At 54.4% G+C, this 21979-nt stretch overlaps 6 protein-coding genes across 6 annotated transcripts; 2 read left to right on the top strand and 4 right to left on the bottom strand.

Moving 5' to 3' along the window:
* Positions 1-129: 129 nt before the first annotated feature.
* Positions 130-4393, bottom strand: B0H18DRAFT_1124169 (uncharacterized protein; the record flags this gene model as incomplete). The annotated part of the gene is made up of 8 exons (XM_048034807.1): positions 130-248; positions 293-2010; positions 2064-2213; positions 2276-2893; positions 2947-3040; positions 3102-3479; positions 3503-3696; positions 3744-4393. 8 exons carry the CDS (start codon positions 4391-4393, stop codon positions 130-132), a joined length of 3921 nt encoding a protein of 1306 aa, XP_047887767.1.
* Positions 4394-5055: 662 nt separating this feature from the next.
* On the top strand, positions 5056-6557 carry B0H18DRAFT_1096718 (binding domain of Nse4/EID3 to Nse3-MAGE-domain-containing protein; the record flags this gene model as incomplete). Its single annotated transcript, XM_048032464.1, has 8 exons — positions 5056-5333; positions 5392-5472; positions 5524-5806; positions 5864-6014; positions 6074-6127; positions 6151-6235; positions 6309-6397; positions 6468-6557. Exons 1-8 carry the CDS (start codon positions 5216-5218, stop codon positions 6555-6557), a joined length of 951 nt encoding a protein of 316 aa, XP_047887766.1. The 5' UTR covers positions 5056-5215.
* Positions 6558-6905: 348 nt separating this feature from the next.
* On the bottom strand, positions 6906-11581 carry B0H18DRAFT_1087312 (tRNA synthetases class I-domain-containing protein; the record flags this gene model as incomplete). The annotated part of the gene is given in 25 exon segments (XM_048032154.1): positions 6906-6974; positions 7034-7183; positions 7303-7481; positions 7546-7657; positions 7718-7921; positions 7976-8259; positions 8310-8397; positions 8481-8561; positions 8581-8652; positions 8736-8810; positions 8840-8899; positions 8952-9059; positions 9089-9109; positions 9164-9258; positions 9294-9348; positions 9398-9619; positions 9670-9758; positions 9811-9910; positions 9982-10101; positions 10156-10237; positions 10314-10390; positions 10426-10456; positions 11014-11236; positions 11286-11447; positions 11503-11581. The coding sequence occupies 25 exon segments, from the start codon at positions 11579-11581 to the stop codon at positions 6906-6908; spliced, it is 2838 nt and encodes a 945-aa protein (XP_047887765.1).
* A 1356-nt stretch (positions 11582-12937) lies between these two features.
* On the bottom strand, positions 12938-14993 carry B0H18DRAFT_914203 (uncharacterized protein). The gene is made up of 6 exons (XM_048041581.1): positions 14602-14993; positions 14454-14544; positions 14177-14380; positions 13665-14110; positions 13489-13606; positions 12938-13432 (listed from the first exon to the last, which is right to left on the bottom strand). Exons 2-6 carry the CDS (start codon positions 14511-14513, stop codon positions 13058-13060), a joined length of 1203 nt encoding a protein of 400 aa, XP_047887764.1. The 5' UTR covers positions 14514-14544; positions 14602-14993; the 3' UTR covers positions 12938-13057.
* A 1366-nt stretch (positions 14994-16359) lies between these two features.
* On the bottom strand, positions 16360-17141 carry B0H18DRAFT_1124164 (uncharacterized protein; the record flags this gene model as incomplete). Its single annotated transcript, XM_048034806.1, has 5 exons — positions 16360-16520; positions 16573-16600; positions 16653-16838; positions 16898-17041; positions 17070-17141. 5 exons carry the CDS (start codon positions 17139-17141, stop codon positions 16360-16362), a joined length of 591 nt encoding a protein of 196 aa, XP_047887763.1.
* A 1510-nt stretch (positions 17142-18651) lies between these two features.
* Positions 18652-21119, top strand: B0H18DRAFT_1138607 (uncharacterized protein; the record flags this gene model as incomplete). The annotated part of the gene is made up of 8 exons (XM_048035611.1): positions 18652-18703; positions 19058-19309; positions 19413-19521; positions 19620-19747; positions 19792-19829; positions 19915-20086; positions 20223-20413; positions 20575-21119. 8 exons carry the CDS (start codon positions 18652-18654, stop codon positions 20647-20649), a joined length of 1017 nt encoding a protein of 338 aa, XP_047887762.1. The 3' UTR covers positions 20650-21119.
* Positions 21120-21979: the final 860 nt, after the last annotated feature.

The following is a 21979-nucleotide window of genomic DNA, read 5'->3' as shown; positions in this document are numbered from 1 at the left end:
CTTGTGTTGACATTCTTGGTAGCGTCTGGGGTACCTGGGCCGGAGGCGTTCTCATCCGTCCTTGCAACACGACGGGTGGGTGTCGGCGTCTTTACTGAGATCACTCGTGAGGGGACTTGCAAACTGCGCCTAATAGGCGGGGTGGTAGGGGCTACCGTATCGCGAGTTGAGGTCAACTGGAACGCGGATTCCGTACGCTTCGCGGATATCACCCGCGGAACCGAAGGCTTGCAATTCGGCGTTGCGACCTTGTAAACAGTAGAATGAGAAGGATTAGTTGGCGATCGTCCACAGGGCGCGAGGGTCTGCGCCTTCTTCGAAACAGCGATGGACTTCGTGTTGGGTGTCTTCGCCGTGATGGGAGAAGACATGGGAGAACTAGCCACGGAGGAGAATCGTGATGCTCCAGTAGTAGGGTGGGTCTTGCGCGACTGGCTCTGTGGAATGGCGGTCGTCTTGCGGCCTGGAGTACGCGGTGGAGAGGGAGGCGAGGCAATTGCGGACACCGTAGCTCGGATCTTGTCAAGCGTAAGCCTGACAGGAGATACAGATCCGGGACCACCGTTTTGGGCCGTATTCGCAGTTGTTACGCGTACAGGCAGACGAGAAGGCGTCACCGAGGGAGACGATGTTGTCGAAGCGCGAATGTCGTCCATGTCCTTCAACGGCGTAGTCATTGCTGAGTTGGCGTATAGGTTTGCAGGTGCAACGAGTAGGTTCGGTCGGATCAGTGCTGGGACCACCGGACGTCCAGGTAGCTTATCCTCAAGCTTAATGAGCGGGACTGGCTGATCCTTCAATTGCTCGATGCGCTTCTCGTATGCCTTGCGCGCCACATATTCCTGGTACCGCAACTTCTTTGCGTTGGTCGTCTCCTCGTCTTCGGTCTTCTTTGGCACCATCTCCTTGCTCAACAGACCGGTCACCCTGAGCTTGACAGTCTCGCGTTGCGCACTCTCCACTTTCAGAGGCTCGTGCTTTGCAACCGCCCGAAGGCCGCGCTGGCCTTCAGAAAGTAAGGCTTTCTTGGTGGCGGCATCCGTAAGTTCGCGACTCGTCTTCTTGAATGGGCCTTCTTTATCATTGCAGCTGTTCAGTGTGTCTAGGGAAGCCTCGTGAGAAGGTTGACGAGTTGTTACGAAGCGGGGGGTCGATGCGGCACGGGGAGTTGATGCGACACGAGGGACGCAGGCGAGTTGCACCAAAGCGGAGACGACGCCACCCATGTCACGCTCCCATTCTTCTTCTGCGGCTAGGCTACGCTGAACGAATCCTTCACATCCAATAATGCCCGGTTGTTCGTTAGCGTAAACACGGGGTGGACTGAATGTACCATCACTGGGCTCATGCTTAGCCAAAAGTCTCGCCATGGTATCCAAGATAGCGCGACGTGTGTCTGCTGCCTGACGCTCGACCTGTATGAGCTTGCGAAGATCGTCGCAAGCTGTGCGAGTCATCATCGGGGAACCATGATCGTTGAGAGGTAGAGTGGGCACAACAGAGGGAACAGCCGTAGGCACACTGGCTGAGTTGAATGCTGCAGGAATATCGGGAGAGGCGAGGCAGTCGATGGGTTCCTTCTGCTCGCTCACGGCAACGAAAGAGAGGATGTGTCCAACAATCCTGGCGAATTCCTGAGCAGGAGCCTGGGCAGGGCCACCGAGGGATATAGGAGCAGTTATAGTGAGGGGCTTGTCATTTGCCGGGAGAGATGAACGAGAAAGAGCTAGCGCAGAGTCCTTCGAGCCGGAACCCTCGCTTGACGTTGTGGAAGTAGCAAGGGAGCCAGACGATAAGCCGGGACCTGGTTTGCACATGGATGCTTTCGGACCGTGCATGACGGTGATCGATGATACTACCGTTGTGTCCCCACTCATGTTGGACTGCTCAGGGACGCTTCCGGTTTGCTTCTCCTGCAGCGTGTGGGCTCTGGAGTGGGTCGGGAAAATCAGCGTGGCAGACGCATTCGTTGATACCAAGCTGTAGTCTAACACGTCCCTGGGCATCGCACTTCGGCGGAGACGGTTCAGCGTAAGGAAGGTGCAGAAGTGATGAGTACTTACGGAAAGAAGACGTCCAGTATATCTAATGGGACCTGCTGTTCCTTGACCATTGTCACGTCGAGTGAGCCAATTGGGTGCGATTCGACGACGGTGGCAACCTCGATCTCCTTTGGTTTCGTGGATAAGTCATCGGTAGGTGTCGGTATAGAACTTGAACAGGGTACAGGTTCGTCTCCCTGACCAACACTGGAATTATTGTCAAACGTTGGCACTTCAGCTGCTTGAGGGGCCTTCGGCAGAGTTCGTGTGACGCCCTTGTCTCTACGACCTCTTGGACAAGGAGGGGCTCGCTGTCTGCGTTGACAGCATTTGAAGGCAGGATCTTGGTGAGCGAGCACGCCGCAACGATGTCGACGCAGCTCCGATAATCTTCACAGGGCTCAACATTCTCCCGTTCTTGGTCGGCACCGGTCTCGGGAGGTGTTACGTGGGTTTGTGCAAGGACAACCTCCGGCTCTGTGATAGCGCGAATGACGGCTATCTTGTCGCCTTCAATGGCCTGGAGAGACGGGCATGTGTCAACAAGGGCTCCCGTAGGTCCCTTCGAGTTAGGGATCGCGCTCGATGACAAGGCGGACACGTCAAGGAAGTCAAGACATGAAGTCTGTGTCAGTGCCTTCGGACTGGGCGAGACGGAGACCGTCGACGTCGTCGATTTGTTTCCACTCGTCTCCTGCACAAAGGTGTGCGAAACGTTGGACTGCTCGGTGACGTTGCCATCTTCCTTGTCCTTCTGCGGTCCGTAGAACTGGGAATGGGTCCGGTAAGGTGGCGTGCCGGACGTATCTGTTGGTGCGAAGCTGTAGTCCAGCACGGCCTTAGGCGTCGCACTTGAAGAAGGTTCAGTTTCAATTTACGAGGGGAAGAAGGGGCAAATGCTCACAGTATGAAGGACCCGGGAACAGCCCACGGAACCTTGACTTCCTCATTCGTTGGCCCATTGAGTCGTCGAGACGCAATTCCGCGACGGTTGTAACCTTCTTATTCTCTTGTGGGACCGCGATTAAGTCGGCAGCAATGCCGGGAGAGACTGCGTACAAGGCGAGGATCCGTTTCCCACATTGGCGCTCGTCTTGATGTCGTATGTCGTCGTTCCGACTGCGTCAGAGACTCCTGTGCCCGTCGACGGCAACACCTGAGTGAGCACGTCTGTCTCTACAGTTCCTTCGAGAACGATTGGCCATCTGTCGGCGCTGATAACGTTCGAGAGCGACGTCGTGGTGAGCGGGGATGCTGCAACGATGCCGACGGAGCTCCGATTGTCCTCAGTGGTAGTGCCCCGCTCTTGGTCGGCATGGGTCTCGAAAGGCGTAACGTGGATTTGTGCGACGACGGCCTCTGGTTCCTGGACAACACGAACATTGAAGACCTCATCGCCGCATCCAAGGGGCTGCGAGAGAGCTCGAGTGGCAGGGGCTGTAGCAGCGGAATTGTGATACTGAACGTCGCCTCGTTCGTCTCGACAGGGAGTTGCAAAGGCTCGGAAACGTGCGCTGGCTGGCCTGAGTTAGCTGCTGACGGCACGACAACAAGGACTTCGTGGACCAGAGTAGCGACTTGCTTCGGAGCCTGAGGCTCGACCTTCCTGTGGGTAGGAGCACCGACCGTAGTGTCCTTCTCACCGCCATCCGCCCTGCAGTTGGTAATATCCTTGAAGGGAGCTCGACCTACGTTCTTCACCTTCGACTCATCTCCGCCGTCACCCCGAGATGCCTTCTTGGAGACACGACCTTGTACTCGGCGAGCGAGAGCGACCTCATCGCGTGCATCTCCGCCAAGAGCCCTGCGGCTAGGAGCAGGAGTAGAATTCGTTGCGGATGTTGGAAGAGCACGCATGTTGACACGGTCCAGAACCGAGAGGGCAGCGGCAGGGTCAATGACGCAGGTAGGATCGACCCCGGCAGTAAGCTGAGGTTGCCCATGGGTCCAGGCTCGACTGATTGATTGACTTCGACATTGATCGAGGGTGATCCTAGCCGGACAGCAGGCTCGCATGCAACCGCTGACCCGAGACCAAGGTCAGGAAGCTTGGGGACACTTGAATCTCCCATCCACGCTGCCCTGTCAGCCACAAGGTCGATGTGTTCGACAGAAGGATCGTCCGCGCCTGGATCGACGTGAACGAAATCCTCGTCCTTGGTTTCGACGACGATGAGGCAGCGGCAGTCGGGTTTGGCCTTGTGGCGGCACAAAATTGCGTTCACAAATGTCTTGAGAGACTTCCGGAAGCGCTTCTTCGCCTTTCTGGACTGTATACCCATGGGCGGTGGCGGTAGGCGAGGGAGGGTATTGATGGAGGCGATACTGGCAGAGCATACGGCGTAGCACATCGTGCAACCTTGGTGTGCGAAGAATGATATGAAGCTCGTGTAGAGTGCTTGGAATGCAGAACTAGAACGGAGAGAGACAGAGCAGCGGGGATAGCGAGCGAGGTGCTTGAAGTCGCGACAGTGTCAGCCGCCAGGCTGAGGCTGACGGGTTGCATGGGTTCGTCTCGCGGTCTGGCCCAAGCCACATGAATCCATTATCTGCATTTCGTATTGTCAAAAACATGGGACAGCGCACTGCGTGTTGTTATGAGCAGACTTCGTTAAGCAGGGGCTCGCCGCTTGCTCGCTGCCGGTGATGACTTCGACAACACGACGTACAGCGGGAAGCTTGCGTCAGGTCTGCAGTTCTGTCAGAGAAAGTAACACAGTTCGTCTATCAGTGCGTATTCTGTCGAACAGTGGTTGAGAGGCTTGCCATGGTCATGCGCCGGGGACATCCGACGACTCGTCGGTGAACTTGCTCTTCGAGTTCGAGTCAAATTTGTCCGTCCAGAATGAGGCGTCACGACGTGCGACTCGCATCGCAGTTCTATGTGCTAAACAATGCTGTCCTCGTCTAGAAAGATGAGGCCAAGGAAGTCAGTAGTCCAGCTCAACACATTGATCTCGATGCATATGTATGAGCGCACGGTGTCAGCGCGTGATTGGAACGCGCCGTTCCGTGACTGGGCGTAGTGTGACCTGGATCATGTGAAGCGTGACGTTTGCCACCAGCGCGTCGCCACTGGCACAAACGCGGTCGGACGCAGACGCGACTTTGACCGCTACATTGTTCTCCTCCACCTCAGTCCGCTATAGCACTCCGCTAGAATAACCATCAACATGCCCAGGGACTCTTTGGACTCACAGCTGGGAACCGAATATGACCCAGATCAGGACCCAGAGGAAAAACGCAACCTACGACGGCAATACCGCAACCTCTACAAATCCACCACCGAAGGTTTGTCCTCGTTTGATGTTAACCCAGGAGGCATACGAAAACTCACAATTTTGTCCAGATGCACAGGGTCATGCCAAAGACCTTACGGCAGATCAATTGGTGGAGAAGGTCAAGCAGTCTGACTCGCTATTCCATCGCGGTCTGTTGCTCGTAGTCTACCGCGAGAGTTATCTTGACCTCTGGTGTGCAGTGAAGGGAACGGCGGAAGCGACATTGGACTCGACTTTTTTGCTTGCTGCGACCCAGATGGGCGCGGCGAAAGCTCGAGCGATGAAGGCGGGTGCCGGCGCATTCGACGTTGATGACTTTGTCTCCCGCCTCATCACCTACATGGGCCGCAATCAAGGCGTCGCTGTCCCAGAGGACCTTGACTCAGATGAAGAACAAGACTATAACGGAGAATTACTGGATTACGCTCGCATCGGCCGCCGGGCATTGGCGAAGAGTCGCCGGATCCCTGTAATGGACTTCATGTACGTCGTGCTCACGAATACAACCACAGACCTGCAGAGTTGATGACCTTTGTACAGGCTTGGCCCACTGTCGATAGAGCAAAAGAAGCGAGCTGTCACCAAGCGTGCAACATTGCAGAAAGATGAGCGTGAAAAGAGGAAGCCGCAGGAGATTACGGAGGGCGACATCACTCGGTCGGAGAACGAGACGACCAAGAATGTTGCCACAGTACGTCCCACATCTCCTGTTCTTCCCAGGCATCTCGAACTCAGGCCCGGGCGATATAGTTGGAGCGGGTCTTGCAGCAGCAGGAGAGCAGAGTGAACCTATTCCGCGTCATCGTCAATCCCAATGACTTGGACAGTCCGTCGAGAACCTCTTCTACCTCTCGTTCCTCATACGCGACGGAAAGTGCGCACTTGAATTCGATGATGGAGAACCATTCATCTGTGCGTTTTGACATGACCATTGCGCGCGAATACGTTTGCTCATGCACCCGGCGCTCCTGTCTGCCCTTCACAGACGTCACAGAGCAGCCCTCGGAAGAAGACTACGCCCAGGGCCTCCGGAAGCAGCAGCTCGTTATGGAATTCGACATGGCCACCTGGAGGGTGCGTGTTAAGCCTCATGGATCACATCCGCACTCAGCTTCCATGCATCCTGACGCCAATTTTATGACAGCGGGCTATTGAAGTCTTCGATATCAAGGACGCACTGATCCCTCAGCGGCCCAAGTCGACCTTGAGGATCGGCGGAAAGTGGTACGGGTAACTGGGGTCCCGGGGACCCTTGTACCTTAGGCCTCTCAGGCCACAGTGACCGGCCGTCACGTCCGGGCTCTGGCAGCCTGTTGTCGCTTACCGTGTTATTCGTTGCTTTATACCAGCTCTACTTTATGTGCTTACTGTATGTCGTGTTGTACATCATAGTTGGTATTGTAGAGCTCGACCGTGTACTGAACTTTCTCGCCGTAGTTTGACCTGACGCGGTTGGCTATTGCCATAACCAAGGTGCACTTCGTCATCCCCGGGCTGGGTGCAGAATGAGGGTGACATCGAAAGCATCTAAGGTTACACTGTCTACTATGCACTACACCCACGGCTGCCAAGGTGCGGCCTATTACTTCAGCTTCTCAAACATCGCTATCGACGACTCCAAATTGGCGACCTCCGTCTCGAGCAATTTCCGCTGTACGTCCGCAGGCATCAGCGGCACCGAAGGGCGCTGGAACGCGAATGACACCGTACCTTCTCTTCGTTGGCCGCGCGCACATCCGCGGGGACGGTCTGCTCGTAGTCGGGGTGAGACTCGGCCTTGCGCGTCTTGTCAAGATTTATCCGCGCCAAGTCTAGCTTCTTCTCCGACTTGTTGATTTCATTGTCGAGGTCTACCTGCCCCTATAGAGGGATTCAAATAAGCGTATTCAGCGAAGTCCCTTGTAATATATCATGGAAGGGATGAAGTGCGGAAGGGAAGCAAGATAGGGAGAGAGACCGAGACCGGACCAGACACCTACCCGCACAAGGATGTATGCAACAGTGGTGGGGGAGATAACATCGGAGCCACACCCGGCAGGGATCTCCTCAATCGTCCGCACAATCTTCGCAGTCTTGAAGTTCTTCATGAGCGCCAAGAGGGTCGGGACCTGGCCCTCGATGAGGGCGGCCTCCTTGTCTGATTCCACGCGAACGAACACTGCACGCGGTGCGGTCAGTACTAAGCCTTCTTGAGCGACAGGCCGAAGAGATAGCAAACGCACACTGGGCGTCCTTCTGCAGGTTGTATGATGCTGCGAGGGAACGGCCGGACCTGACAACGTCGTAGACAAGTTCGAACTCCTTCTCGGCACCGGGGAAGGCAAACGCCTTGTCCTAATGCAGAGAAGCAATGGTGATTAGTGTGCTCATGTTTGTCGAGATGGAACGTCGCACAGATATGGGGAAAGAGGAAACCATGATTGACGGTGTAGGATCATTGAGTCGGCGCGGGAGGCGTTGCCACAATTCCTCCGTGACGAAGGGCATGAAAGGATGGAGCATGCGCAAGCCGTAGTCTAAACATGTGTACAACGTCTGTTGTGACGACTTCTTCGTCACAGACGGAGCCGACTCGTCGGTCATGGCCTTCATCGCTTCCTGATAGAGGCCTCTGTTAGCGCTGCGCCTCCTACGACCCGATCTACCACATACAATGTAAACGTCGCACAATTCGTACAGCCAGAAGTTGTGTACGGCGATGGTCGCCTCGAAGAAGTCACGGCGTTCAAGATCGCGGTTGAGCTTGTCCGCAGCGAAGTTCAGCTTGTCGAGAATCCATCGCTCTACGAGACTCTCGTTTCCCGTCGGACGTGCTACCGGCTCCGGGACGAACTCCTCGTCTAACTTCAGCATGGCGAACTTCGTCGCGTTGAAGACCTTGTTGCAGAACTTGCGGTAGCCCTCCACGCGCATGATGCTCAAGTTGATGTCCCGACCTACGCAGCTCAGCTTAATACATATCGACAAGCACAACGAAGGCACTGACCTCCTGACGAGTAAGCGCAAAGCGCAAAGCGGAGGGCGTCTGTGCCACATTGCGGGATACCCTTAGGGAAGTCCTTCTTTTGGCCCGTCTTCGCTTCGCAATCTCCTTCTCGTCGAGGTTGCCTTCGTACAACTTGAGGTGCAGGTCGTCCAGCGCAATGCCCTCGATGACATCAATCGGGTCGATCACGTTGCCGAGTGACTTGCTCATCTTCCGGCCGTGCGCGTCGCGGATCATAGCGTGACAGAAGACCTCCTTGAAGGGCACTCACCGGTGTGGTGATGCCGAGCATGACCATGCGCGCCACCCAGAAGAAGAGGATATCCCAGCCCGTCTCGAGCACCTGTTCGGGTAGAACATGTTGAACTCTGGTGTCTGCTCTGGCGTCAATAATATGAACCGACGTTCGCACATCAGGACAAGTACCTTGTCTGGCCAGCCCATGATGGAGAACGGCCACAGGCCAGAAGAGAACCACGTGTCTAGGACATCCTCGTCTTGCTCCAGAGTGAACTTGGCGCTGCCGGCACCTTCTTCGCGCGCTCGGTAGCTTCGTCTACCGTCCGACCTACCACCCAGTATTGCCATCGCTTGGCTGCAAACAATTAGAGCGGAAAACTTGCGACTAGACGGCAGACTAACATCCTGTTCCTGGCCTTCTATCCGCACGAAGTACGCTGGACACCGGTGACCCCACCACAGTTGACGAGAAATGCACCAATCTTGAATGCCCTCCAGCCATCGATACCACTCGGCTCTGACGACTTCGGCTGGATCACCATCTCGCCAGCGCGCGTGCGCTGCGTGGGAAGTGAGCAGCTCCCCGAGCGACAAGGACAACTTAGAATACGCACCCGGATCGCTTCTTCAGCGAGGGGTTTGCAGTTTACCCACCACTGAGGCTTGAGTATAGGCTCGATGACATCTCCCGACTTGCTGCAGATGGAATCTGCATCGGGTTGTCCTTGGCTTCAATGTAGAGACCCGCATCTTGCAACGCCTTAACAACGGCTACACGAGCGTGGAACCGTTTCATGCCCTAAACTGCAATGAGTGTAATGCCAACTCCATTAGAAAATGACACGAACCGTAAACCTCTCGCCCGCATTAGCATTGAACGTGCCATCATCATTGAGGATGTTGATGAACTCCAGATTATGCCGGACGCCGACCTCGTAATCATTGAAGTCGTGCGCGGGCGTGATCTTCACGGCACCGGTACCGAATTCCATGTCAACGGCGATGTCGTCCGTGACGATGGGTATCCGCCTGTTGTTGAAGGGGTGGACAGCGAATTTGCCGTGGAGGTGCTGGCAGAACATTGAGCATGGTTATCGGGACGCTCGCGACGGGTACGAACCTTGTACCGGGAATCGTCCGGGTGGACAGCGATGGCAGTGTCGCCGAGCATCGTTTCGGGCCGCGTCGTCGCCACGATGATCCTCTCGTCTGGTAAGTATTAGATAAATTACATGTACGCGTGCGGGAACCCTCTACACACCTGAACCTTCGATGGGGTACGCGAAAGAGGTAATGACCCCGAACTCAAACTTCTCTTTTGCGTCATACCCGGGACATTCAGCAAGTCTTCCCAGTAAGTTCTTTTTGGTCAACCTGTCCGAATACAGGTCAATATTCTACTCTGAACAACCCTGTAGACTGACGAACGCACTTCAAGGTTGGAAAGGGTTGTGTTGAGCCGCACACACCAATTGACGAGCCGGTTCGCACGATAGAGAAGACCTGCATCATGAAGGCTGCAGAAGTTTTCCATGACGGCTTTGTAGCGTGGCTAAAACAGGCTTCAGTTGCTGCGTTCCGCCAATGATAGAGTCTATTCACCCACCTCGTCCATGGTGAACGCAACACGATCCCAGTCGAGACTGCCTCCTAACCGTCTCAACTGGTTGGTGATACGAGCCTGATACCTAGAATGACATGCATGAGTTAAAGGGAGTTATGCATGGCGTCTTGTGACACTCACTCTTCCTTCCACTCCATGACAGTCCCAAGAACTTTTCACGACCGAGGTCATGTCTTGTCTTGCCCGATGTTTTGTATAGCCGCTTCTCGACAACCGACTGCGTTGAGATACCAGCGTGGTCATATCCAGGACATATACGACGGTCTTTCCAAGCATACGTTGCCTATATAACATTGAGCAACAAGTTCTACATGCTTCTTGGACCAATAAATTCATGTGCCAAAGACAGTTACGAGTGCGCAGACACCTTATGAGGACCCCTGATCATTGGGAAGAAAGCCTTGAACAAATTCGGACGAGATTGGGGTTTCGGAGGGAGGTACGGCTGATCTTTGTCCTGATACATGCACCAGTCCCAACAAGACTGAGGAATCACACAGGCATACGCTTCGTGGTCACTTGAGGGGTGAGGAGCTGGACAGGGATAGCCCATATGCTCTCGCGTACAGCGTCGACGTGACAACCACCCCTCGGGAAAGCAGAGTCTTGTGTAAATGACAGGTCCGTTGGTAGAGCCCTGAAGAAAAGTCCGGACAAACCATGGAGCTCCTCGGGCAAGCCATATTTCATCCGGACTTTTGGGGTAGAAAATCGCCACTTTGTCCGGACAAAATGTCAAATCCACCATCAGGAGGAGGAGGAGGAGGAGTGCCCAGCTCGGGTGAGCTGATAATACAGCGGGTATGTAGGCCCCATATTCCCTATCATCAAATGACTCACCATCGAATCAGAGTGTCCTGAATCGCTACGGTCAACGCATGTCCGATGTGCAAACTGCCGGTGACGTTGGGCGGGGGAAGGGGAATGACGAATGAGCCTTCAGGTTTAACCTTGCCGTCTGGTGTAAGCTGAGGCTTGAAGAAATCTTGCGCCTCCCACCAGTCGTACCAGGCCGCCTCGACAGCGATGGGGTTGTAACCGCTGCCCATGGGTTGCGAGACATCTGTAGGCTGGTGAGGGTGTGTTCGGCAAGATATGAGTACAACACACACCCTTCTTCTCCCCCTTCGGTGTCGTATTGACAAAGGGTACCTCCTCATCCTTCTTCTTCTCCTTCGCTGGCTTCGCCTTCTTGTCACCCGAGGCGGGACCCGCCGTGGCAACTTTCGCAGCTAGTCGGGCCTCCTTCTCCGCCCTCTTGGCCTTCTTTTTCTCTGTGTTGCACTACTTGATTTATGCATCGGGAATAATGGCTGCAACATGACACACCAGCGTTCTTGGAGATCGACGCCAGGTCTGGTGCATCCGCAGCTATGGCTGCCGCTTTTGCTGGAGCCGAATCCGACATTGTTCTCAGACAGAGACCGTAGGCACCGTGTCGGAATGGTCTGGGTGAACTTGGCCTCGGCAGGAGCGGTGAGCGTGCAAGGAATCGATGCAAGACTTGCATCGACTCAAATCCGATGAGCTCCTGCACGCGCCGAGTCACGAAAAGAAGCAAGTCTCCCACGACAGCCAGAACACGCTCCACGTGGCTAATTAAAGTCACGGGGTCGCGTCGCTCCTCGAACGACGGACAACCGAATTCAACCCGTGTTCACTGTGTTCACGGCTGTCTGGCAAGTTCAGCGACCAGGCGGGCAGCCCCGGCTACCTCATATATCATTTGAGCATTTGAGCTCAAACATGTTCAGAAAGTAAATACTGACGCCGGCCGGGATCTCGGCCACCTAAGGAGTCGATGCGGGCCTTCGGGTCCATGCTTACTTCGACCGCTTGGGTGAGTATCTGGGACCATGTTAGAACATCCTATGTACACAGGAAAATTGTTAGAAGAAATTATTGACCACTGGGTCGAAGGTAGTAAGCACTTTCGTGACGAGGATCCTGGGAACCAGATTGACTACGAAGTCGGCCATGCAGCCAGAGCTGGCCCGCTACAACGCTGATATTATCCTAATCAGCATATATGTACTCCAGAATGTCAATAGATATATCCTCAATACTTCAGCAGCTGTTCAGCCCAAGATACAAGCACAATGGCTGGATACTGTCGATGGGTTGAGAATATGCACTCAGCACTTACCATATACTATATCGGGTCACGATCTCGGACAGCCTAAGTAGTCGGTCACTCGAGCCTCATTCAACAATCACCCCTTCTATAGCTATGAAATAAATCGTAGCATGTCTCAATGCATCCTTGTAATGCCTGTACAAAATTTTGAAGCCAATACACTGAGATCTGTGTGCAGGAAAAATCACCCTTTGCGATGATACCTATTTCTGGTAAGCAGTGTGGCTCACCCTACTCTCGACCAGAATGTTAGCTACTGAGCTCGACTCAATGATCGTATATTTTTTCTTATATTTTTCTCGTATTTCTGAGGTCTCTTAACATACCTCCTCACAAGAATTCAGGTCATTATGGCCCATACAGAGTGAGGAGGGCTTGTCGAATGCTTAGGTGGCCGAGATCGTGACCCGATATAGTATGGACAGCATCGCACAGACTGATTTTTTCTACCTTCAGTTCGTACTGTATTGGCTTGAGGTGGTGTGTATACATTGTACAGATGGATAGCTCGACCCTAATATTTTTGTCGTGGCTAGAGGACGGGTTGCAGTAGACTAGGAGCGTGATGACCGGCGACTGCCTAGGGTGGCCGAGATCCCGGCAGGTACGTCAAGGTCACGGGGATTACCGGCCAAAATAATTATTCACAGAGAAACTCGATGACCTGCTATAGTAATTAAAGGACAGAAGGCCATCGTATTTCGTGAGTTGGTGGTCAACGACGCCATTTTGTGCTAAATGCGCTATTCAGTTCGTACGGCAGTAAGTACTTAGATAGAAGAGTGTCCCAACTCGCTCTCGTCCACCTCTGTCCATCACCATTTGTGACTGTATGTCGTCGCGCATCTCATCCCGCCATCTCCACACAGTGAATGCCTTCCATGCAGACCTGGTGGTAGAGTCATTAACATCTCCCCGATCAGCACGTTCGACACGTCCATCGATGTCCAGGACCCCAGATTCCAACACGACGGGGTCAGCAATGTCTTCCATGAGTTGTAACCGGTCCTGCGGCTGAGGCTCTCCGCGGCCATTGACCAACAGCGTAACGTGTGGGCTGCGTGTCGACCTCGGTGGGACCAATACATTGATAGTGGAGCTGGGCGCGTTGATGCTATCGATCTGCGGGCAAACGGGGGTCAGGGGAGTTAGTACGTGAGTGCGCTTGATATGCATACCAAGATGTCCTTCTCTACGGTCACTCCAAGCCGAGGGAAGTGTTTCCGAAATGAAAGAACATCTCCTTCCTGTAGAAGGCCGCGCTTAGCGAGCGCCGTGAGGTCGACTTGCTGCGAGCTACGCAGCCGCAGTTCAGCCTTCCGGTTACGCAGCACAGAACATTGACTCGACTAACTGATCCTGTTGCGGGCGATGGTCCCTCTCCCAGACCTCATCCTTCCATTCTGCGTGCAGGGCTCCTTCACGCACGCCGGACTGAAATTGCGTTACTTCCTCGCGGGCCTTCTTTCCGAACCACCCAGAAAACAGATGGTCTTGGTATGTGTGCGCAGCGGATAAGAAAAACGGCGACGTGAATACCGCAGGGTCCAATGTTGCGGGCATTCGCTTCTGCGCACTCTGGAAAGGCCCAGAGCTGGAAGATGGCTGTGTGTCGATGTCCATACCATCTTCGCCCGCGGGCGCTACTGTTGTGTCATTGGATATCGCTGAAGGGTAGTCGACATGCGTGGGGGGTACAGATGTTGAATAGGCGATGAAGGCAGTCGGCGGAAGGTGGGACACAAGGAGGCGTTGAGACTCGGGTGATAGGTCAAGGAAGATTGCGTAGTTCAGTATGTCCTACAACATCGGAGCGCGTTAATTGGCAATGAAGACAACCGGGGCCATTGCGGCAGATGTACACACGGAGATATCTAATTTGGTGAGTTTGCTCCTGGGGTTGGTCAGGAGGTATTCAAGCTTTTCGGCCGAGGTCTTCTCGGAAGCCTGTGCCTTGCCTTTACCCGGTGAATTGGAGTGCTCTCCTTCCGTCACAGTAAACGGCGCTTTGATGGGAGCGCGGGTTGAGCGGCGTGGACGACCGCTCGCGACGCTTGACTCTGCCATGCTCTAGGTGAATGACGCAAGGTAATGCCTCCGTTTACGAACCTCAAAACACAAGGATAAACAAGCCCGGGCGTACCTTGTTCTCCGTCCGATGCTCTCCAGTGTGGTTTGCGATCGTTGTCACAGCCTTGGTCATGCAATCCCAGTACTCCAGTATGCGGTATAAGCTGTCCATAGCAGGGTTCTATTGTCAGCACCACTGCGGCGCTATGTGAATTACGCACCGTGACTGGCAGGGACAAGCACAGCGACTGCCAAAATGTGAGTGGTGCGTGTCTGTTGCAAGAGATCCGACGAAGTATGTATGTTCAGTCAGAGGGACATAAGTTTGCGCGTTACGCCGGGCACCTTGACTGTTAGATGCGTCATATGAGCGTTTCTGAGTCTTTGACACTCACCTGTAGAGTGTGACAGGTCGACCTCGGAGACCTCACAGTCTATGTCTGTAGCTCGCTGAAGCCAGTGCGCTACACACCATTGTGCTCCGAGTCCGTGGGACTCCGGCAGACGCGCGCATTGGCGTCTTGCTGCACGTGCCTGTGCGTGCCTGCGACGCGCCTGTGGCGGATATTTCCGCGACGCGTCGAGTTCGCACCGGTGAGGGAGGAAAGTGAAGGGATGAGATGACGACAGAGGCGGTGAAGGCCCGCCTTAAGTACTCAAGGGCGGAATAACAGGTAATGAGCTAACACAGAAGCCGCGGCGGAGTTTATAACGGAGACGAGGCAAGATCAGAGTTGATCGAGAGTACAGTGAGGTCGTTCCGGATTCGGAAGGTGCCCTTCCCTAAGAGGAAGGTGTTGTACGTCAAAGTCACATGAACACCTGTCCAGAACAGTGTCTTGAACTGAGGCATACGATCGCGAATCCATGGACCGGTCCCGGTCAAGGCGGGGAGCTATGTATGGCGTGTACGACCTGCAGCCCTTCAGGCCTTCAGCCAACGACGTCCGCGCTCGGCGTACAGGTAGGTCGCACCATTCGCTCTAGGTCGTCGCGGTGGCACCGGTAGTCGATCGGTAGAGTCGAGATGTCTAGTACAGCGGAGGATTCATCGTTCGTGTCGTACAAGATCTATCATGCATGCATTGAGTAGAGCGAATGAGATCAAAAGGAAATAGATCTATCCGACGACGGGTAGGGGTTTTCTCTGGAAGCTGACAGACGCAGCAGCAAGACGATATCGATGATGATGTGGCCAACTGGATGGTCGATGTTCCTCATGCGATACTATTCCAAAAGGATATTTTGTGAAGATTGTATGCGTATGAGATGCGTGCACACAGATTCACACCCCTTCAAAACCCGTCCCAAAGGTTAAGTACTGTTGTGATGTCCACTATTCGACCATCGCATTTCATTTACAGTAATGCCGCTTCTTACGCGACCAGCATCTATTTCTACACTGTGACCATTCAGAATGACGGAGCTGACAGCATAGGAGAAGACACAATCATCGACGGAGCATCTGTGTTGTGCTGCCGGAATGATCCTGCGAGATTCAAAGGGTGTGAGCTTAAAGCTAAGTACGGATACAATGTTACATACTTACTCACATGCACAAACAGGCGATCTGCGGTGCGCAGCAGCACACGCTAGACCCTCAAAGCTGCAGGGTCTGGAAGCTTCAGCGGTGACAAGATGGCCGGTGCAACTTCAAGGTTGACGCAAGGCGGCGGCGCCGCCCTACGTAACAAATTTGACAGGCTCGAGAGATGGCAATACATGAGTGAATACGGATAGACCGCCGCGGCCGACCTACATATTTGTCTGCGACATCATCTCGTGGACAACGACCGCGCAGTTAGAACGCTTCAGAGATAAGCCACATGTACAGCGCGCAGTGAGACAGGCCACGGTATACAACTGCCAGAGATCCACACAAAGATGTCACAGTGCGAGCAGGAACACACATTAGATTCAGAATCGCAGGCATGGTCTACTAAGACCGACGTGCGTACGGTATCAGTCCATATCATGACCTAAGAGGTCGGTGTCCGAGGGTATAGAACTCTCTTCCGCATCTCAATTGAGGCCAACGAGGCGCAGCTGGACAGGGGCGCAAGAGCCGAATCATAGTCCGCGCTGTCCTCCGAAGCCTCGTAGACAACGATATCCTGGCCACTCGAGTCCCCGCTGTGGACTGGCAGAGCGAGAACGAATCCGTGTCCGCGTTAACGGCGAGGATGGGGTACGGGTTCCCATGTTCGGGTCCGTGTTGGCCTACGAAATTGCGCTCAAATTGGTTGGCACGAGTCAATCAAGAATGTCATACCACAGCGCAGTACGCCTGGACCGCAGACGGCAGGTCTCCGTCGCTGCTGACCGCGAAAGTGGGGGCGTCACCGGAGCTGACGCTCAGGTCGGTGGCGTTCGTATCGGTGGAGGCCGGAATGGGCAGCAAAGAGCCTGTGCTGAGGGAGAAAGACCCCCAGGTGTTGTCGGGTTGCGATGCATTGGTCTATAGTCGAGTTCGCGTCAAATCGTGTTACATCAAGAAAGGCCAGAGATGGCACGCACCGCAAACACCATGTGGGTAGCACTACCTTCAGTGCCCGTCTCCGTGAGCACGACAGGCACACCGGTTGTGTTGTCGTCAGAGCCCGAGGATCGAAAGCCGCAACAGTGAAGTTGGGGCGGTATCGAAGGCGCCACCACCGAGGCCTTGGCACCAGTCAGCGGAACTGCTCACGAGGCCGTGAGGGAGCGAGGCGGCGAAAGAGACAGCGCTCATCGCCAGAGGGAGGATTGCGTAAGAGAGCATTTCGGTTGGAGAAAGAGTGACTTTGGAAAAGACAGACGGGGTAGTGTGAGTGAAGGCGAACAGAGAGCCAGGGAAAGCCTCGTGAGATCAGTCCTGGTATTTGAACCCTCCGCTTACCGGCACCGCCCACACGTTTCACACCCGCGATGCGTCATTTTGCAGGTGCCAGCCGAGCGAATCAACCGGGTTCATGCGGCCAAGCGCGGCGGGAGCACCAACATAGATCGGGGCAAGCTACACAGCGAGTTCTCGCGCACATATCGCACGATGTCTCCGTCTTTCTCTCGCTGAAATTCGACGACGACGCCCAAACCATCGGGCGCATTCTGTGAATTGCATGTGGCGGCAGGAGGCGGCGAGCGTCGGTCGTCACGGCGGGCCCAACTTCTAAATGATCGCCATCAGCATGTGAAGCCGGCTGCACTGCTTACCCACATCTGGGGATCTGGTCAACGATTTGGATATTAATCCTCTCCGGTGAGCTTCGGTGAGACCGTTCGACCGATAGAGGCCATCACAAACGTAAGTATGTAGGAGTAGGCGCATGTGTATGACATCCAGGATGTAGCGAAATCCGGAGTCGTCCAGAAGCGGAAGTGGCTCGGGAACCCGACGCCCACGTGAGGCGGCCGTCGGCGTCGGCGCCTATCAACGCTCCAGTTTCTCTCGACCATGGCGGCTGGATGTCTGAACACAGAACAGCGACTATTCTTTCTTGAAGCTACAGCATTTTACTTGACAGTACGAAGGGCAACATCAGTGCGTATTTTTGTTTTACGAAGTAGAAACGAGGAAGTATACATTTCTTTCGTGCATGGACTATCCCCATTAAGTTGCTTCCGAGTGCAAGTTTGGGTGGCTATATGCGCCTGTAAAGGACGATAGTTCATAATTCCAGGTCATTTCAGTACCATTGCATAGATTGATTCATAAACCGCAGATTCCGTTGGCACTACCACACATTGCATCTGAGCGGCTGGTATGTGACCCCTATACTCGTGCCAGTGCATGTCTACTTATCCAAATCATACCCGTGAACCCACAGTACGATCAGGTAGCCTGCTCCAATACTTATTGCATGGTGGCGTGATATTGCGGAGACAATTCACCACACTGTTAGCGCATATATGCGTGTCATCTAAAAGTAACCTTCCCAGCACAGATTGTTCGCCTCTAGGTTCGTTCGCACACTCCTGCACATGGCGTATGCAGGACACGCACGGTGTTGTAGGCGGTCAAGCGGACATGCCACCCACTTTGACCGCTGGTTCAAGCATTGTATCCTGGATAGCGCGGATCCGCCTCGAGTGGCATTTACCAATTCAATCTGAATGATGACCCTGGACGTCCTCGCATCACATGGTACGGAACCTTGCGCAGCAAGTCTCTTCTTCCGAACCGATCGTAGATGACACGCTTCTACGGGCACCGATCTTGAAGGTTGACGGTGAGCACCGTCACGTTTGGAAGTATCATGAACTAGCATGCACGCCACGCTTCATTTCTATCAATGACCGGAGTCACTCAGCTGACCTTTGCTTTCTGGGCGCCTTCCACTTGTGGTACGTTGTTGCATATCGCGGCGTGACGTCCTACTATTTGCTGCCTGGACGCCGGTTCACAACGAAGACATTTACTACGTAGGCCTACGCCGGACTTCCAATCACTTGTCATTCTTTGCGGTATTACTGTGACTGTCTTATCCGTGGACATGATTCTACCTGGGATATCCTCACAAGCAGGTCGAAAACGGGTTAAGTTCCCAGGCCGAAGAGTTGCGGCGCACTTCAATCTGCCGATGGACGATAGACCAGCATGCTTGCACGCAAAGTCTTCCGAACGTGCTCATCAGGTACAGTGCACATCATCACATTGTTGTGCCTTGCGAGGGAGCGCTAATACTTTCAACGTAACAGGAACTAGTAGACCTTCGGGCAGTGGAGGCAGCCTGAGTACAGTCCCGCGCAAGTTCCGCGGCGTCAACTCCAAAGACCCCATCCCGCGAGAGCTCCCGTGTTCATTGGGTTTGATCTGCGACGGAGAGACAGGCACGAATCGCCTCGCCTTGCCTCGCCTCGACCACCGCATGTACGCCACCTCCTTGGGCTGGCTCTGTGATCTGTGGACGGGCATGTCGGCCGACACCGAACCACATCCTACTGCATACGGTGTGTCATTGGCATACCAGCGCCCATGTCCTATGTCTTAATCATGTCGTACGCGCTAAGAGGGTTATTGACTAAGCTACATTGATCGTTGGTCCCTGCACAGTGCTCCAATTGCGGCGGAAGGCTGCGATCATCATGAACTGTGCCTTAGTACGCCGGCCATCGCACGCTGTCGGCCTCGAACGGGACAGGACTCCAGGGTTTCGAAGCCGGTATGATCTCCCATCTATTGACCGATCTGACAAACTAAAGTTCACTCTATCGCCCTCTAAATGTAATCTGGGGAGAGCCGATCTCGCCCCCCTCACAGGTGCGGTCACACGTGTTTGTACCGAGACCACTCGCAATCCTTGGGCGTCCGGAGGATTAGGAGCGGAGACCGCTACGCCTGGACCTCCGGGCCACAGCTAGGCCATTTCATCCTTGGGAGTTCTTCCGGTCTATGTGTGTGATGGGATCGATCGCAGTAAGTTCATTCACAGAACATGTCGGACCCATATGCTACCTGGACTTCACGATTGTTAGTGAAATTGGCCGATAATGTGCAAGCAGTAGCTTGGTAGATGAGGTTCCTTCGGCGCTTTGGATCACAATCACCGCTGTAGCTCAACAGCTCGCAAGGCATCCACAATCATATGGGCCTCAGCGGGCGGAACGGACAAAGAGATCTATCTCCCGGTCTCTCCCGTGACCATGCTGTGACACGACTCGATTTACCCGCATGCGTGGGTCCGAAGAATCAGCCCCGTGCTGGTGGAGCGAGCACCACTTCGGTGGGTATGCAATCGACAAATTCGGGTCTATGACGGACGTCCGGTATGGAATCCCGCACCTCCACCGTTCATTAGCCCGTCCGCTGATCTGCAGGGTTCGCTTCATGAAAAGCACTTCTTGAACCCTTGCTATGCCGAAGGGCGACGCTCTCCCTCGGAGCCGGGCTACGAAGCGATCGAGAACGGCGTTGATTGCCTGAGAGAAGACGACGCCGCAGTTCGCGACCGCAACGCGACGACTCAACTCTGCGGATTGAGGCGTAGCCTCCGAGACACCACCAGTGCCGCTTGGCGCTACGTCAAGGGGGGTGTTCAACTCATGATAGACCAGGTACGCAAGCTTAAGCTGACAGTTCATTACGGGGGATGCACATTGGTCCACTTCGCGGGTACCTCCGTCATGGTGCATTGCAACCGGTACATGATACGAATGTGCGGTCCCCGGTAGATCATCCCTATCTCTATTCTCTGAGAGCTCACCCCTTCTCACAGGCTATTGCCGCAGTACCACCTGCGAGAGATAGGGGCGCAGCCTTGTCTAGCGTCGTGTCTCGGGACCCGCCTTGACGCTGACCTCTAAAGGAGACAAGACAAGCGGAATATACAAGAATGGAACGGATACCTGGATGTGTGAACCTTTCATGCTTGCATTGATACTGTAGCCAAGGATATGAGACCGTTGGCCGAACAACGGTCGGTCACGTCTACGTCGCAAGCGAGACGGCATGTTGCATAATTGACAGGCCTTAGTCCACGAGACGGGCCTCGTCGTGTCAATAGCACATTCTTCACTTGGTTCACCGCCAGACAGATGGTGGCAAACCATGCAACCCAGCTTCTTCTCACAATCGATTGATGAACACTGCGAGCGGCGATTGCTGCTGCTATGCACCCTGTCCATGCAATTTTCTCCTATTGGTTACGCAGTGGGGATCTACGGCTCACCTAAGCCGAGTACCGCAGGAATCCTTGGTCCGTGCGAAGGTCTGGTGGATCCGATCCGACTCGAATTGACAGTCCATGCATGCAGGAACATACCTGAAAATGGAACCAACTCCAGGACATCCATCGAGATCCTGACATGGAAGTGTTCAGCTTGCTAGTACAGTCATGGTCACGGCATGTGGAGACGGAGGCTCAAGTCCAGGGAGCGGAGCGCAATAATCGAGTCTTCTAAAGGTGAGTTCCAAGCGTGTCATCCAGGCACATTACTGAGCGTGCGCAAAGGGCTTGTGAGAAACATCTCGGCGTGGCGCCTCTCACGGAGGTATATCAAAGGTGCGTCCATCTTCCGATGAGTGACAGCTGCATGCTGGCAGATTGAATGAAGGACAATGCAGGATTCGATGCTGCCTCCTGTTCGTTGCCGGTTGGCGTAGATGCCATACGAGGCCCCGAAGAGCCGGCTTGCGTCCGACTGTCCGGGAGTTTTTGCGGTCCAGCGCTCGGACGTTGGATCTGCCTCTGGCTCGAGCCCACCTTCACAAGAGCGTCTCAGAAAAGACGTTGCGCGGGCAAGAGGGCACGGGGACTATCGAGGTATACAGTACGGTGTATGATCCCGAAGATCAGTAAGTCTAAATGCTTGAGGTTAAGTGGCAAACTATGTCAGGGCTTATCGATTATCCTAGGAGCTCGGGCCCTCCCCGGCGGCATCCCCGATACCTATACGTACGTCAATCAAATTCGCAGATCACTGAAAGTGGTACTTGCATGGAGACCCCGACCACCCTTGTCACAGCGGTCCGGAGAATGGCGCTTATCCGGAAATGGGTCGGCCCATCTCGCCGCTCTCCCACTCTCCAGCGCGTCGCGGTGTCCCAGGCCTCGCTGCCCATGTGTGGCACTGGCAGTTAAACTTGGGTGGCTACTCGTCCTACTTGGCTTCAGTGCACCG

The sequence above is a fragment of the Fomitopsis serialis genome (assembly GCF_022376445.1).
Source record: "Fomitopsis serialis strain Sig1Antser10 chromosome Unknown B0H18scaffold_116, whole genome shotgun sequence".
Taxonomy (NCBI): Eukaryota; Fungi; Basidiomycota; class Agaricomycetes; order Polyporales; family Fomitopsidaceae; genus Fomitopsis; species Fomitopsis serialis.
Note: the sequence above shows the minus strand (reverse complement) of the source record. Positions and strands in the feature narration are given on the sequence as shown.